Genomic DNA, 17202 nt, shown 5'->3' on the forward strand with positions numbered 1-17202 from the left:
TATCCACCTCGTGGATTAAATAGACGTGACAATGAAAACCTAGGTTTTGTGAGGATGGGGGATATAGAGAAGTGCCTGGCAACCCGTGTCATTTTTTTCTTCAGCGCGGGAAAATCGTAAACAACACACACGGCAGCAGGAAGCCTATTAGCTGCACTTGTCTGTAAAGATAGTTATGTCTGTATAGCCTTAAAGTCCTTCCAAGTTGTTATAACATTCACCGAAGAAGAAACTCAGCCCTTGAAAAGCTATTTAAGTTGTGTTTGTAACGCTAGCTTGTTAAAGTGTCGCTGCTATCAATAGAAACATAATGTCAGTAAAATCTGTGTTATAAGGAGTGTGGGATGGATCGATACAACGAGCTCAAGCTTCTGCTGAAAAACTGGGAGCAGGGATTCGTCTCACAACATCAGAGGAAACCGAACAAGGTGATTTAAACGTCAAAGTTAGTCTAGTAGTAGCAGACTTGTCCGGTGTGTAAACGGAGTTAGATCAAATACATGGATGCATGTCTGCTTAGGGCTTCCGTAACTTTCACATGATGGTAAAATGTAATTATCTTACACTTTCAGGAGGATATTGATCAAGCTTCAGACGACACAAGGAGTGAGTAAAATCCCTAACATTCATTCAAAAGATAAACAGATAGTTCCTACATATTAGGATCAACGATCTTGGTCCCTAACATTAAGGCCACCAATTGCATTAATTAGTATTAAAAGCACATTTTGACTCTAATTGCAGAACTATACAAAGAGTACCGTGGTTTGAAACAAGCCAAAGAAAACCACAGCAGTGATGCATCTGGTCGACATGCTGAACAGTCCACATCTACAGCGAAGGTCAACACAGCCGAGAAGGTCAAAAGGTGTTTGGTGTGTAAATAAATATGAAGAAAAAGAACTAACTATCTGCTTATCATTGATCTATGTAGGAAACAGACTGTTGGGGCTCCCATTTGAACCGAAGTACACTTCCTGCATCTTCTCCCAAACTGACGACCCAGGACAGAGACAGCCTGAAGGCCTCCGCCCAATACTATGGTCTAAAGCTTAAAAGCAACCTGGCTACACTCGGCAAGGTGACACATGCTTATCAAACCATACACTGTGAGATTTAGCTTAAAGAGACAGAATGCTCAATATATGAAAAAGTCATTTTTCTCTGGGGTTTAGCACTATTATCATGTTTTCTGATACCAGGAGAGACCGATCTCACTGAAGAAATCATCTGTTCCTGGTCGGGTACCTTTCAACTCCTTGAAAGATGGAAGACCTGGAAGCACAAATAGCCCTGTTGCTGCTGTCACTGCAAAAACAAAAACAGCTCCTGCAGTCCCTGAATTTAACCCTTTCTCACCAAGGTAACAAAATGAAATAATTTTCAGACAATCTGCGTACAAAAATTGAGCTCTGGACTGATATGTATATTCTAGAAATGCTGCCAGATATTTTTTGTTTCACTACATTGCTGAGACACATGGTTCTGTAGTTTTAAGACTTTTTTTCAATGGAACTTTTCAACACTTTTCATCTCTCTGATGTGCTTTTATTTGTGTGAAGAAGTTGCTGTTGCTGTGTCTTTTCCTTTTTCTATTCACATGCGCTGTACATCTTCATACCCAGTATATCTGTTTGTAAAAAACAATTCTGCCTCCATCATATTATTTCAAAGCTTGGTAGTCATTGAAAACCATTTTTAAACAGAATGACTATTTATCAATTATATAGTTCTATGGGCTTTCCTTGTAACTGTGTCTCTGTTTACAGAGGGGGACAGTTTTGCCGACAGCCCCCGGATTCACCGACCCAACGTCCAGTGGAGCCTGAAGATCGGTTTAAACCATTTGAACCTTTTAAGGAGCCTTGTGAAGAGCTTTCAAGTGCTGCCAGTAGTTGCAGTAGCAATATTGATAGCAAGAGTGGAACATCTAAAGTTGTTAGTCCACAAAATGGAATCGTCTCCAGCGTCTCATCTCCAGCCAGATCTTCTGCTCTGTCGTTGTCGTTTTCTCCTCGTTGTAGTGTAAAAACTTCAACAGGAGATGTTGTAACTACTGGACATGTAAATGAAGGTCTGGGAGCCGTAGAAGACAAAACAGAGAGTTTTGAAGCAGTACAAACTCCACATAAGGGTTTTGGTCCTTTAAATGGCTTGAGGGGAAGCCCACAGATTCCCAGGGGTTTCAGAGGAGGGATGGGAGGAAGGCCCTCTCCTGCCAGCAGATTTGGTTCTGTCGATAGAAATTGGTTGGAGAGGTGTCAGGTGTTTGGAGAGATGGGGGCCGACGAGAGGCCTGGGGCTGGCAACCAGGAGATAAACCTGGAGACAAAAGGAGAGAAAGAAAGGGGAGGTGAAATGGAAGGAAAGAAGCAAGGAGACGAAACAGTTGGCAAAGTGGAAATAGATGCAGCGGGAGAGAGACGAGAGGCAACAGACTCAGAAAGAGATGGAGGGGTTAAAAGCGTTCCCGGTGACAACGGGGTTAGTGAAGGTGCACTGAAGAAGGCTCCGCATCACGGTGAAAAAATCAAAGGAGAAGGAAAACCGAAAAGGACAGGAAGTGAACAGATTGAAGGAGGAGTGACGGCACCTTTGACACCAGAGGACGACCGTGCGAGTGGTCACGAGTCTAAAGTCACAAAGAAGAGAGGGAGAAAAAGGCAGCGAGAGGGTGAGGACATTGAGGGAGAGACTACAGAGGAGGGAGGAGTGAAGAAGAGGCGCAAGAATGGCAAAAAGAAAGAGGAAGGCTCTGATGTACCAGCACCAGAAGGAGGGAAGAAAAAGAGAGGTAAGAAGAAGAAAGATGAGGAGGAAGAGACGGAGAAAGAGAAAACAACCAGTGTACCAAAAAAGGTGAGACACATAGTTAATATTAATCTGATGCAACCTTATTGTTTTAAAATTGTCTGCTCACTTATTAAATACATTATTGTCCATGTCAAGGCTCCTCAGGAGAACTTGGTAGGAGAAATGCTGGATGAATATGAGGCCAAGAAGATGTATCACAATCGGCCTGTCAAAGCAAAGTACGACCAGATGTTTCCCTGTACATTACACTCTCACAATGTGTTTGAAACATCTGTTTGTTCTGGTCTTATTACAAGAACAATCTGTGTTTGTACAGAAGCACCAAAGTGCCAGAGGGAAACTTTGTGAAGATTAACCTGAAGAAGAAATCTCATGTCAAAGGATACGCTCTCAGAGGTCTGGGTCTACGTAAACAGGTACATTTTCTTTTTCTTTTATTAATGCATGTAGATTCACAAGTATTTAAAAAAAAAAATAATAGTAAAAAAGTTATAATTGAAACTTCATTTAAGGGAAGTAAAAAAAAAAAAAAAGTGCAAAAGCTATTTATCTAATTTCTTGACAAATGTCTCAAAATGTAGCCAATAACCTCGTAAAGAGCAGAATATTAGTGTGCTCTTGTTTAGGTCTCGAACCAAAAACAAATAAAATCCAAAGACACTTATACGTGTGAATATTCACTGCTGTCGTAAACGTACCGTGTGGCTTGTAGCTGTACATACAGAAGTTCCAGCTGAAAGGCGAGCGTTTTGGTGGAGGTGGTGGATTCTTTGGGAGAGGAGGGCGAGGTGGATTCAGAGGCGGCTTCAGAGGCGGCTTCAATCGTCAAGGTGACACCTGTTACAAGTGTGGAGGGACCGGACACTGGGCCATGGACTGCAAGGGACCAGGTAACACAAAGAGATGCACAATCACAACTTCATAAACTAAAGGCTGACTTTATTGGCTTGCTTGAAAAAACTAACTGTTATTTTTTTTTTTTATGTTTTTTTTTATTTTTTATGTTTTGTTTCCACAACACAGTTTTTCTTCAATACTGACGCTCCAGCTCACATGTGGAAGTTTAATGATCTCAAGATGAATTCTTTCTTTTTGTGGTGTCTTGTGACGACTCTTACTTGAATATGTGTCTTAATAGATGAGTGCCACAAAGACAGTAAAGAAAGTTATTATACAAAACTCTAAAGATAACTTCTTATTCTTGTTTTTTTCTGTTGACAAACTAAATGAATGAATACCTCTCGACTCTGGTTTTGCAGCCCCTCCCCCTCCTGTTTCCGAGGACACGCCGGCTGAAGAGGAGCCGTTCGAGCTGCCTACGCTGGAGGAGGTTGCTAGGGCAACAGGGACGCTGCAACCTCAGCCACTGGGTAAAAAAAACCAACTTTCAACATTTGCATTTAAAAAAAGTTTTAATTACATTTGGCTTTGCAATAAAATTTGAGATGCTATCATATTTCTAATATAAATAAAATGTGGGCAAAATTAGATTTTTATGCAGCAAATAGGCTACTGGTTCTTCTTTACAGATGAGATTACAATATTTGAAACCAGCGTATACTTTACTAGTTGCAGTCTCACAGGTATTGTTGCTCTATGGTGTGTGTGTTAAAATCCAGGTGCTTTGTGTTTTTTCCAGCTGCATCTTCAAATGTCAAAGAGGAGCAGCAGTGCCCAGAAAAAGAAGGTGACGGTGACCCAAAGGACGAGGTCCTGCTGAATGTGATTCGCCCCGACTACGAGCGCCCGGCTGCTCCACCACCAGTGGAACCTCTCTATCAGCTCGGAGAGGACGGAAAAGTCCAGGGTAAACACTGACCAGTGTTTAACTTACAATACACTCTTGTCTCATCAGGTACAATAAAACAAAGATACACTGTAAATTAGCTCAGAAGTTAAAAGTTTTGTTTGTGGAAATGTTTGCATTTTTAGAAACACCTGCTGAGGTGCACGCAGCTCTGAAGGAACTTGGGTATGGGTCCTTTAGGGCAGGACAAGAGGAAGCCATCATGAGAATCCTGTCTGGTATGTTCATGGCAAACGTCAAAGAAACCAAAACCACACCCATCCGTACAGGTCTAACCTGTCTGTTTGTCTGCTCTCTCTAGGTCTCTCTACCCTCGTTGTCTTGTCTACAGGGATGGGTAAATCCTTGTGTTATCAGCTCCCGGCCTACATGTACGCTCAGCGATCACAGAGCATCACTTTGGTCATCTCACCGCTGGTCTCACTCATGGATGACCAGGTAGTTTCCCTCTCTTTCCCTCACACACAACAAACAAAACAAAAAAATAATAACTTTATTTATATAGCACCTTTTAAAAACACAGGTTTACAAAGTGCTTTGACAAACAGCAAAAACAAGAACAAACTAAACCAAACACAGAAGAACAGAAACAACAGCAAGAACATAACAAATGCAAAATACTAAAAATAATTAAATACAATTCAACAGAAAAGAACCCAAAGTGCACGATACCCAACAGACATATATAACCCGACCATCACAAGAACCATTATAAGAACCCAGGCAACACAAGAACCCAACAACACAAGCTGAGACCAAGAGGACCAAAGATTTAAAAAGATGTAAGAAACTAAAAGAGATAAAAGCAAATAAAGAGAACAGCAATAAGAAGGTAAGAGCAGGAAAAGAAATAGAAACAAGTGGTTAAATGATTAAAAAAAATAATAATAATATTAATAAAAAGTAAATATAAATATAAAACATAACTTGACAAAGTAAGTAAGATAAAAAATTATAAGTTATAAAACAACATAAACAAACCAGGCAGCACTTTGGTTATCCGTAGTGATTCCTGAAGGGTACAGAACAATATAAAACCTAATCCTTTGAACAGTTGTTGGTGAAGTTAGCAGATTTAGTTGTGAATCTTTTTCTCTTTGTGTGTTTGTAGCTGTCTGGCCTGCCAGGCAATCTGAAGGCAGCCTGTATCCACTCCAACATGACCATGAAGCAGAGAGAAGCTGCGATTGAAAAGGTAACAGACACAGCCGGAGCCTTCATGGTAAAAAGAATCATACAACCTACCTACTGTAGATCTCACACTCGTGTTACTATCCACAACTCCTTTATCTATAGAGGTTATATGAAGACTCAACGTTTTACACAAATAAAAAGTTCCCCTACTCCTAGTCATAAAAAAGTTGTATTTTCAACAATGTGTGACTCTTCCTTTTATGTCTGTAGGTGAAGTCAGGCCAGGTGTGTGTGTTGCTCCTCTCTCCGGAGGCTCTGGTTGGTGGAGGCGGTTCGGGTTCAGGATGTCTGCCCTCAGCTCAGGAGCTCCCCCCTGTGGCCTTCGCCTGCATAGACGAGGCTCATTGTGTCTCAGAGTGGTCTCACAACTTCAGACCCTGCTACCTACGACTCTGTAAGGTGGGTTCATGGTGGCTGTCGGTTGGGCATGTAGGTACCTGGACTGCAGTTTTCTTCTTTGACTTCAGTTCATTTGAGGTCATTTGAGCGAAAAACAATGTTGTTGGTAAACAAACTTTGGCAGATGTTTTGAGAGGAAATATTTATACATTTTGAATGGTTTTCCAGGATATACACTAGTTCTTACCAAGTTAAAACCAATATTATACAAGAAGAAAAAAGCCTTTTTCATATGGCAGCATAATCTGAAGTGTCTCTAATGAATCAAAAATAAATCTGGAGCCCAAAAGCAGGGTTGTCAGCAGCCAATCAAACTCCAGCATCCCTGTACTTATTTGCAACACAGTCACGTCATGAAAAACATATTCATGTATTTGTGTGTTTAGGTGCTGAGGGAGCGTCTGGGAGTGAAGTGCTTGCTGGGACTCACTGCCACAGCCACCATGTCCACTGCTCTGGACATTGCACGTCATCTCGACATCACAGATCGCGAGGGCATCGCAGTCCGATCTGCAGCTGTGCCTCCTAACCTCTGTCTGTCCGTGTCCATGGACAGAGAAAAAGATCAGGTGTGGAAATGAAAAAAAATCTAAAGAAAAGCTGAAATAATGTCGGGTCTTAATGTTCCTTTCATAACTCTATAATAATATATATTATTATAATAATAAATAATTTTTTGTCCCCAGAGTGTATATGTTTCAAAGATCATTTGAACTCTTCTGCTTTTCTTACTTCAGGCTTTAGTTTCCTTGTTGAAAGGGGATCGCTTTGGTTGTCTGGACTCCATCATTGTCTACTGCACCAGACGAGAGGAGACCACCCGTGTGTCTGCGCTGCTCAGGACCTGCCTGCAGGGGGTGCTGTTAAAAGAAAACAAATTCAGAAACAGCAACAGCAGTCAGGCACAAGATAACCCTGTAGCACAGAAAAAGAAAGATCTGGGTATGCATGCTATATTTTATAATCATGATTTATAAAAAAAAAAAACATTTAAAAGAAAAGGAGGGTTAAAATGCAAAGTGGGGACATCAGACTTGCTGGATTCCTTTTGATGTTTTTAACTTCTCCTGGTTAGACGACATGTTATTTTCTACGCTCTCATTACTTTCTGTGTTTCTACATTCAGCAAGAAAGAAGATCCGGAAACCCTTGAAATGGCAGGCGGAGTCGTACCACGCGGGCTTGTCGGCATCTGAGCGCCGTCGCGTGCAGAACAATTTCATGTGCGGCGAGCTCAGGCTCGTGGTGGCCACGGTGGCGTTCGGAATGGGCCTCGATAAATCGGACGTCCGTGGTATCGTCCACTACAACATGCCAAAGGTTGGTGGTAGTCGGATTTGATCTAAAGCGGAATGTCTTTGATACCGATATGTTCTGTGTGAACCGGAGCAAAAACATATAAAACATAGAAAAAGATATCGAGAAAAAACTGTTATTGATGACATCATGACATCTAAAAAAAAAAAAAAAGGTACTGAATAATAAGTCTGGATTTCTACCTGTTAAAACCTGAAGATATTCCTGAGATGGATAATATACCAAATCAAAACTAATGAAACAAGAACGCAGGTCTTCCCTTTCTTATAATCTTTTAATGCTGAATGTTTTTTTTTCAGAGCTTTGAAAGCTATGTTCAGGAGATTGGAAGGGCAGGAAGAGATGGAGAACCAGCACACTGTCACCTCTTTCTGAATCCGGAGGTAAGACTGAAACTCTCCATTTACTTTCAGAAACAAGAAGCTGGGTCATGTTTCTGTTTTATTTTACTTTTAACATTGAACAGCATTAATATCTTGACAGATATTAAACATATGACCTGAAAAACAAACAAATACAAGTGTCACAGATACTTTCAGCCTGTTGGTTGGATGAGGATTACATTTTTCTACACATAATTTGTTGTGTATGATGCTTATGTCCCTGTTTTGTTTTATATGTTAACCATTTTCCCCAGCCTTTGTAAAACTGATCTTCCTTCATTTTCAACTTGTAGGTTATTTTTTCCATCAAAAGGATATCATCTATGATTGACAGCCACTGTCTGTGGTTTGGTGTGTCAGTCTTTAGCCAGTTCTTAGTAATGGTTTTCTTTGCTGCTGCGAGTAGAATCTTGACCAAGTATTGGTCTGCTGCATGCACAGATCCTTCCAAGTGTCCCAGGTATAAAACAAGACATGATCGAGGGATTTCATAACCGAGCACTTTACACAGAGCTGAATGTATATCATCCCAGAAAGGTTTGATCTTGATGCAATACCAGAAAATATGTGTATGGTTTGGATCCATGTTGTTGCATAGTCTCCAGCATGGCTGTTGAATATTCATTTGTTTACTTTTAATCTTGGGTGTAATGAAGTACCGAATTAGATTTTTCCAAATGAATTCTGTCATGTTTCTGTTTTATGGAGAGATGTTATGCACAAAGTCATAATCGAAGCTGAACAGTATGCTTGAAGTATGACATGAATTTGTTTGTGTGTGTGTGTGTGTGTGTAGGGGGGAGACCTCCACGAGCTGCGTCGTCATATCTATGCAGACACAGTGGACTACTATACAGTCAAGAAACTGGTCCAGAAAGTCTTCCCTCCATGCAAATGTAAACAGATACACCAGAGACAGCAGGCGCTCGTCAGGGTAACTAAGCATTCAAATAGTCTAAACATCAGTGCTTTAAAGGAAAGAAACGACTACTTTCTACAAATCTAAACTCTCTGTGTGCAGGACATCGAGGACTCGGAGCTGCTGGAACTGATGGATGTGTGTGATCAGGAGGGCAGCATCAACCCTCCCACTCAGCAGACGTCAGCACTGCCTGCTGCACAGGTTTGTTTTTACTGCCTTCTTTACATAATCACACAAATACAGACAGTGAAGACTGAAGCATAAGAAAGAAAAATAACCGGATGTTCACAAACAACATCTGGTTGATCAGTTGTGGTTTATTAACCCTCAGGCATCAGTTTAATTTACTACCCTCTAAAGAACAGAACAGATTGATATTTTTTTCTACTTTTTTTGCATAAATCTCTTAAACAACTCCAGCTCTGGATTCCTAAAAATGATTGAATGTTTGATAGTTTTGAGCAGGGCTGAAGTTGTTTAAGTAATAAAGTATGTATGCAGAAAAAAATATCACTCTGTTTTATTTTTATAGCAGTTTTTTGGAAGTGGCCATTTTTTGTCCTTAATGACTTAAGAGGGTTGTAAAAATGTTTCACAGTGTTCTATTGATCTATTAAAAAAAATGTAATGTGCATTCCAAAATGTGTCAAGAGAGAGTCTTTCTTACGAATATGTGTGCCATATGCACTAACACAGACAAAATGATGGACAGATGAAGAGGTAAAAATTGACCATAGTGATGCAAGAGGGTTAAGCGAGGATACAGTAAAACAAAGTCATTGGTATGAGAAACCTGAATCATGGAAGAAATGTGTTCTCTGTTAGGAGATGCCACATCCTGAAACAACAGAGAATGGAGCTGAAGGACAGAATGAGGAGAAAGAAGAAGAGGCTGTTAAACACCAAGAAGCTGATGGTTCCATTAAGGATGTTGAGGTGAAAGGGGGCGAGGATTTGCTGAAGGAGCAGGAAGAAGAAGGCAGCGATTGGCCATCAGAGCGAGTATGCCACACGCATGAGAGAGCGATACCCATCGATGAAACAGTCGAAGCTCTGGACATCACAGAGGAAGGTACGTGCAAACAGCTGCCAATGTATGAACATAATTATAAGAAACATATTGATAGAAAAACAGCTGAACATGTCCGGTCTTATAAAGTATCATATAAAACTGCATCTGTTAATAAAAACAGTTGAAGGAAATAGAATGGTAAAACAAAAGTGCTGAAATAATAACAATCTTTATTAATAGAGCACTTTTCTAAACTCACGCTACAAAAGGCTTTACGAGAGTAAAACAAAGCACAAAAAACAAAGCGAGACAACAAAGGCAAAAAAATGAAAATCAGGTCAAATCAATAGAATGTGTAAAATTATAGACACCAACAAAAGGGCAGTCAGTAAGCTCAGGTGAAATCAGGAGAAGATCTCAGATTAAAGTCTGTTTTTAAGAGAATATATCCATCTGTCTCTCTCTCTTTCAGGTGTAGAAACTCTGCTCTGCTACCTGGAGCTTCATCCCCAGCGCTTCGTTGAACTCCTCCACCCCACACTGTCTGTGTGTAAAATCAGCTGTTACGGGGGACCAAAGCAGCTCCAGAGAATCACCAAATTGTACGAAATGCCCGTCACCTTTTAGGATACTCTTAACACAAGGCCATGAAAACCTATATTAAAGGTTTAATATGTGATTTTTCACACTTAAATGTAATAGAAATCAAGTATATCCTCTGAAAATAACTCTGTGAGTCATGACTGTCTACAATGGGTGTAACACCCGAGTCCCACTGTCTGTGATGTTTTCAGAGTCCTATCTTCAGTTTGTTTACATCGCCAGGACGGCCGGCTGACTCCTCCCCTCACGTATAAAAGTTGTTGAATTGAGGGACTAGAGAAAAGAAGAATAACATACTGTACTCACTGCTTAACTGTGTTTCTAGATCACGCTCATTTCAGGTAAATTTACATGCAGTGTGAAGATACGAGCATAATAAAGATCACTAGCATTAGCATGCTAACACAACAAGGCAGCGCAAGTTGTTTTGGTTTCATGCTGGCGACATCTGCTGGATCAAAAAATCACATATAAAGCCTTTAAAGAGTCAAAAGATATTTTTCTTTTTCTTTGGATTAAGTTTATGTAACGGTAAACAGACGTCACAATTCTGTTTGTAACTTGTTTTTTTTCTCATTTAGACCCTCTCTGGTTTCACATCCAGTGATTGTTGTGTTGACAAAATGTACTGCTCATATTTGATTTGATTATATATATATATATGTTTATTTCATTTCCTTTTGTTTTCCTTCAGTTGCCCTCCGGTTGCTGTGGTGTTGGCCAGAATGCGGATGGCAGGCGAGCGAGTGGAGTCCTGTGATCAGCTGGAGTTTGATGTGGTGGAGGTTTCTGACACGATGGGCTGGCAGCTCTCTCTGGTGAAAAGAGGACTCAGGCAGCTGCAGTGGAGCACTGGCAAAGGTGCGTATTATTGCACCATTGATATTTTAAAAACACATCTGATAGGATCCCGCTGTACCTCTTATTACAGAAATCTTTCACCAATCAATCAATGTGTTTTTTTAGGTAGTCAGTATGAACACATTAATCATGATGCAATTAAAGATAGTCAGTAGCTTTTTCCTAAAAAAAATCAAATAAAGACTTGCGCAAAAGTAGTGTAGATCACTCATCACTGGTGTTGTAATCCCTCTGTCTGCCTCTCACCTCCTCTCGTGTTGGTGAATATATGACTGTATGAACCGATACTGACATAAACATGCTAATAACAGATAAGTACATCTAACAATTTACAGTAAATATGAATCAACGCTGAAGTCGCTGTGTGTGTACGTTGTGTTTCAGCCGGTGGACGTAGCGGTGTCCAAGTGGAGTTCTCCTCCATCTCTTTCTACTTCCGTTCCTATGGCGACCTCGGGGATGATGAGATGGACAAAGTCTGTCAGTTTCTACACGATCGAGTTCAGAACCAAGAGAGGACTCAGCTCTACCAGCTGTCTACCAGCTTCAACGCCTTTAAGAGGTATACACACACACAGTCACATACTCACAAAATAAAGTTATCATAAAACCCTACATATTAAAGATATAAATAAATGAAGGGAGTTTGTTGGGAGAATGTGACCCAGTAATTTATTACACCCTCTCAGAAGTGTCACTGTAATAATAAGCTTCCTGTTTGCTGGAGAAACTGACTAGACTCTTCTCCTCTGTCGCCCCCTGGTGGTGGAATGAACTTCCAAACTCCATTGGATCTGCAGAGTCCCTCTGCACCTTTAATAAAAAGCTAAAGACCCAACTCTTTCATGAATACCTACTAACTTAATGATGATGGTCTCCATATTATTGATGATGATGATGGTAATGACGATGGTTTTTGTTTGATAACGACGACTCTATACTGATTAGAGCTCTCAAGAACTGCCGTCAATGTTGTGCTTTGCCTCTGGTCACTTCCTGTCAGCACCTGTGTGTCCAATCAGACAGGAGAGACAGGCTTTGAATGCATGGATTGAAATTCTACAATTCACAGATGCTTTTATCCAATTTTTTTTAATCTCTTTGTGTGTGTGTGTGTCTGTGTCTATCTGTCTGTCTGTCCCCTCTTCTTTCACAGTGTTGCATACCACAGCGTATCGTCCTGCATTGATGATCTAGAAGAGAGCCGCAGCGTGGACCTGAAGAAACTTCTCTCTGAATACTTTGAAAAGAGGCGAGAGCGAGGCCAGGCGCTCGCACCGGTGGACACCGGGGAGCTGGACAAATACAAAGTAAAACACAGGAGGGTTATCAGGATGATGCATTTTGAGTGCTGTTTGGTTCTGATACTGTTTGAACTGTCTGTTTGTACTCGTAGTTGTTGGACTGGGAGAATCAGATCAGAGCCGACATCAGAAGTTTTCTTTCCCACCGAAGTGATGAGAAGTTCTCGGGAAGAGCTGTCGCCCGAATCCTGCACGGGATAAGTAAGAGCACGCGAACACATAAATCTGTTCCCTCACAATAAACACGTATGTAGAGAGAGCTTTGAGTAAAACTACTGACACACCACGCTGCCAAACCACACATGAAGAATACTACAATACGAGTAAAGTCAAAGGTTGAAAGTTGTATTTTGCGTGTGCAGAAACCTTTTTTAGTAACACCATGATGTGATGAGAAAAAGACTCCATTGAAGTACAATTACCTGAAAACATCACCTCCAGAGGGTGCTAGAGGACCATTGAATTAAGTGTTTTTTTTCATCTCACTAAGCCTGTGCGCAGAGACAATCCTCACCTGTTTAAAAAATGAATTCATATTTTTCTTCCTGTTTCAGTCAAACATATCAGGTTCTTGATATCCTGTTGATAAAGAAGTTTAAATTTCTTCATCTAGTACATAGAGGTCATCAGATCACTGTGAGCTTTATTTAAGGAGTTACACCGAGGCTAAATCCCCTTCTCTCTCTCTCTCTCTCTCTCTCTCTGTCTCTCTCTCTCTCTCTGTGTCTCTCTCTCTGTCTCTGTCTCTCTCACTCACTCACTCTCTCTCTTTCTCTCTCTCTGTCTCTCGCTCTCTCTCCCTCTCTGTCTCTCTCTCACTCTCCCTCGCTCTCCCTCTCTCTGTCTCTCGCTCTCTATCTCTGTCTCTCTCTCTCACTCTCTTGTAGCGTAATTAAATTATTAAGATGTTATATCTTTATTTAACCTCGTATTTAAGAAGGGGGCACCACTTCCTGTTAAAGGAAGAAAATAACTTTAATGGTATAAGTTAATTAATTAATCAGTCAGTTTCATATCTTGAAAGAAGTAAGTTCTGGAAATGTTAAACAAGAAAACACACAGACAAAGTCCTGAATTTTATGTGTAAAATTTAATATAAAAAAGGGTAAACACTAATGTATAGATGAAACAGATAAAGAATATGATTATTATGATCAGGATAATGCAATTCTAATGTATGGTGACATTATATATTTAGTAATGAGATAAGACGCGGTATTGTTTGAATGACTTAATCAGAAAATGGTCAAAAAGAAAAAGTTGATAAAGGAATTTTGGGATTCTATTTGGATTTAAAGGAGGGCTCTGAATAGACACGACTCAAGACTTAATCTTCCAACACCCCTTGCCACCAGCAGTCTTACTGTGAGATGTGTTCAATTGAACTCCGCCGGCTGGTCCCGCGTTTCAGTCTCTGGCAAGCGGTTCTTTTCAGGCCCAGAGAGGTCCACGGGCCAGATTAGATGCCTTAACAACTTGGTCGGAGTGTGCAGCTGGGATGGAGAGTGTACGTCGGTTCAGCCTACGTCTCAGAAGCTCCAAGAGGATCCAACAGGAAAAGTATTAAAGAGTCTTTTGATACGTCGATTTCCAATTCAGATTAACCTGATGGCCATCTTGATGAATCCAAACTAAGTAATTGGCGTTCAAAATTGAAGAGACTTTGGAGAAGAAAGTTCAAAAACCTTGCTTGAGCCAGAAAGAATTGATGTTTCCAAAAATTGTGCGTGAAAAAGAAAGTTCGGCAGAGACTCGTCTCTACGGCACAAACTTAAAAGAAGTGATTCGGACCGAAGTCCGAAGACAAGCGAGCAAGAGCTGAAGCTCTAAACTTTAAGAAACCAAAACTAAAAAGAACCAAAGATCAGAGCTCAGTGTGAACTCTTATCAGCTGGATGGGAGGAGGGGGGTCTGCAGGAGAAGAGGGGGGCCACCCACGGGTGACTCCCATTCTGACCGGAGGACAATTGTTTAAACTAAACCGAGTTTACTCAGTAAGATTAAGAATAAGAATCTAAACATATATACGTCACCATACATTCATTTCGATATTATTTCTATCAGATCCACCTTGATGTAGGTTCACATCATATATTTAGACAAACATTTCTATCAGATTCATGTTGAGATGAAAATCACACCATCTGGGAACATCCTCAGTTAATCCCAGTCTGTAGGTGAACAAAAACATGTTATACAGTCAACATTCTTAATAAGACATATTAATAAAGTAGGAAAAGAAGTTGGTGTCTTTAAATAACACCTTCTATAGCTAATATCAAAGAGTATGCTTTATAACACGTCTAAATGTATAATTATGAAGGTTACGTATTCATGGATATTCTAACACTAGATGGCAATAGCGCTCCACGTCAAATTCATATTAAACATAATATAACTCTTATTCCTGTTCTGAAGATCAGATTTTGAATTTAAAAAGATGATTACAATACATTCAATGTGACAATTACAAATATCTAGATGAAGAAAGACATAAATGTTCATTTGATGCAGAATTGAAAGCTGTGGTTTAATTCAGCTCTTCAGCAGTCCTTCAACAGATGATCAATTTTACGATTTTGCAGAGACTGGTTTCGGTCACAGTTCATGTCTTTGGGGTCAATTCGTAGATAACAGAGTGTTCTGTTTCCAATCGATTGTTTATTCAAGGTGTTGTAAAAGTTCATAACGTCCTGTCTGAGAGGGAGACTTAAATCATTGATCAGTTCTTTTGTTCCTTGGTAAAAGTAAAAACATGTTAATCCACAGTCCTGAGTCCTGCAGGAAGAGAGGTTGCAAACGTGACTGCTGATAACGGCTACACTCTCTCACTCTCTCTCTCTCTGTGTCTCTCTGTCTCTCTCTTTTTCTCTCTCTCTGTATCTCTCTGTCTCTCTCTTTTTCTCTCTCTCTGTGTCTCTCTCGCTCTCTCTCTCTGTCTCTCTCGCTCTCTCTCTCTGTCTCTCTCTGTCTCTCTTTTTTTCTCTCTCTCTGTCTCTCTCTCTCTGTCTCTATCTCTGTCTCTCTCTCTATATCTCTGTCGCTCTCTCTTTCTCCCTCTCTCTCTCTGTGTCTCTCTCGCTCTCCCTCTCTCTGTCTCTCTCTCTCTCTCTCGCTCTCCCTCTCTCTCTCTGTGTCTCTCGCACTCCCTCTCTCTGTCTCGCTCTCCCTCTCTCTATCTCTCTCTCTCTCACTCTCTCTCCCTCCCTCCCTCTCTCTCTCTCTCTCTCTCTCTGTGTCTGTGTCTCTCCTCTCTCTGTCTCTCTCTTTCTCTCTGTCTCTCTCGCTCTCGCTCTCTCTCTCTGTCTCTCTGTCTCTCTCACTCTCTCTCTCTCTCATTCTCTCTGCCTCTCAATTCAATTCAATTCAAATGAGCTTTATTAACATGACAGATCAACAATCCATGTTGCCAAAGCAGTACAGAAAACATTTTGAACAACAAATGATTACAATATATACAGTAAACAAATACAACAAATATGAATAAAAGACATTAACAATAACATGAATTATTTTTACAGTGTATTTCTATGAAACATTAAGTGTATTTCGTCTCAGTTTGTGACAATCATGAACATATTTAACAGCTCGTACTGCACACAGACTTTTCTCTCCACAGAGATAGAGCAGCTTCTGAGGATCAGGGAGATGGAGAAAGTCAGGATATTTATTATCAATGTAATCAAAGAGAGTCTCTCTTAAATCTTTATACATGTCACAGTGTAGGAGGAAGTGAGATTCTCATGGCAGAGTGAACACAGCCTGGCCTCTCTGGGTAACCAGTTCTGTCTGTGACAGCCTGTTTCTATGGTCAGACTGTTTCCGCTCAGTCTGTACATCGTCATGGTTTTCCTTAGTTTCACATCCCTCACTGTGCTCAGGTCCTCTGCCAGCTTGTACTCTCTGTTTAGGCTCAAATAGAATTCTAATTTACTTTGTGATTTGGTACTTTCCTTCCAATATTTGATATAATTTGATAACAATTTGGTTGTCCTCTCCAATTTGGTTGTAATTTGGTTGTTCTCTCTCTCTCTCTCTCTCTCTCTGTGTTGCAGGCAGTCCCTGTTTTCCTGCTCAAGTTTACGGCAGAGATAGACGCTACTGGAGGAAGTACATCCAGTTTGACTTCAACCAGATAATCAGACTCGCCACCCAGGAGATCATCCGCTTTAAGTGACCCTCCCAACATGCACATGAGCACACAGCAGCATGCACATACACAGGTCGGCACACAAACACACATGTGACTTACTCACATTCCTGAGGTGTGCCTTTTAGCCAAAAACACCTGGTTTGTTTTTTAATCACTTTTCTCAAGTCAGCTGATTTATTCTGAGGTGATTTCTACATAGCTGTGTTATATTTAAAATATTTTTTGTACACTAATTAAATAAATGATCTCTATTTTTCTAACTTGGTCTCGCAGTGACTGTAATTTGAAGTACCTCAGGAATATGTCACACAAGAGATGTCTGGTTTGTGTCTTGTTCTTGGAGACTTAAATTGTGGCTGAAGTGAAAAAACCTCAAGTTCAGAGAAAATCAAAAGTCCTGACCCAGAAATGAACCGACACAAGGAAGTAAAAT

At 40.5% G+C, this 17202-nt stretch overlaps 1 protein-coding gene across 1 annotated transcript; it reads left to right on the plus strand.

Annotated features, from left to right (window-relative positions):
* Positions 1 to 157: 157 nt before the first annotated feature.
* Positions 158 to 17029, plus strand: recql4 (RecQ helicase-like 4). Its single transcript, XM_061059854.1, has 28 exons — positions 158 to 428; positions 573 to 606; positions 745 to 860; positions 935 to 1081; positions 1203 to 1363; positions 1770 to 2859; positions 2950 to 3032; positions 3131 to 3230; positions 3527 to 3704; positions 4074 to 4184; positions 4454 to 4621; positions 4747 to 4839; positions 4923 to 5059; positions 5733 to 5816; positions 6026 to 6214; positions 6601 to 6783; positions 6952 to 7156; positions 7341 to 7534; positions 7831 to 7914; positions 8711 to 8848; positions 8936 to 9037; positions 9662 to 9908; positions 10321 to 10450; positions 11146 to 11312; positions 11697 to 11874; positions 12469 to 12622; positions 12709 to 12817; positions 16672 to 17029. The coding sequence occupies exons 1-28, from the start codon at positions 345 to 347 to the stop codon at positions 16791 to 16793; spliced, it is 4788 nt and encodes a 1595-aa protein (XP_060915837.1). The 5' UTR covers positions 158 to 344; the 3' UTR covers positions 16794 to 17029.
* The last annotated feature ends 173 nt before the right edge of the window (positions 17030 to 17202 follow it).

This window comes from Labrus mixtus, chromosome 16 (genome assembly GCF_963584025.1).
Source record: "Labrus mixtus chromosome 16, fLabMix1.1, whole genome shotgun sequence".
Classification (NCBI taxonomy): domain Eukaryota; kingdom Metazoa; phylum Chordata; class Actinopteri; order Labriformes; family Labridae; genus Labrus; species Labrus mixtus.

What these genes read in the sequence shown, in the direction of transcription:
- recql4 (XM_061059854.1), top strand. Translation starts at nt 345, where the DNA reads ATGGATCGATACAACGAGCTCAAGCTTCTGCTGAAAAACTGGGAGCAG. An exon ending in AGCTTCAGACGACACAAGGA is followed by an intron (nt 607 to 744) that starts GTGAGTAAAATC and finishes CTCTAATTGCAG; the next exon opens with AACTATACAAAGAGTACCGT. An exon ending in AGGTCAACACAGCCGAGAAG is followed by an intron (nt 861 to 934) that starts GTCAAAAGGTGT and finishes TGATCTATGTAG; the next exon opens with GAAACAGACTGTTGGGGCTC.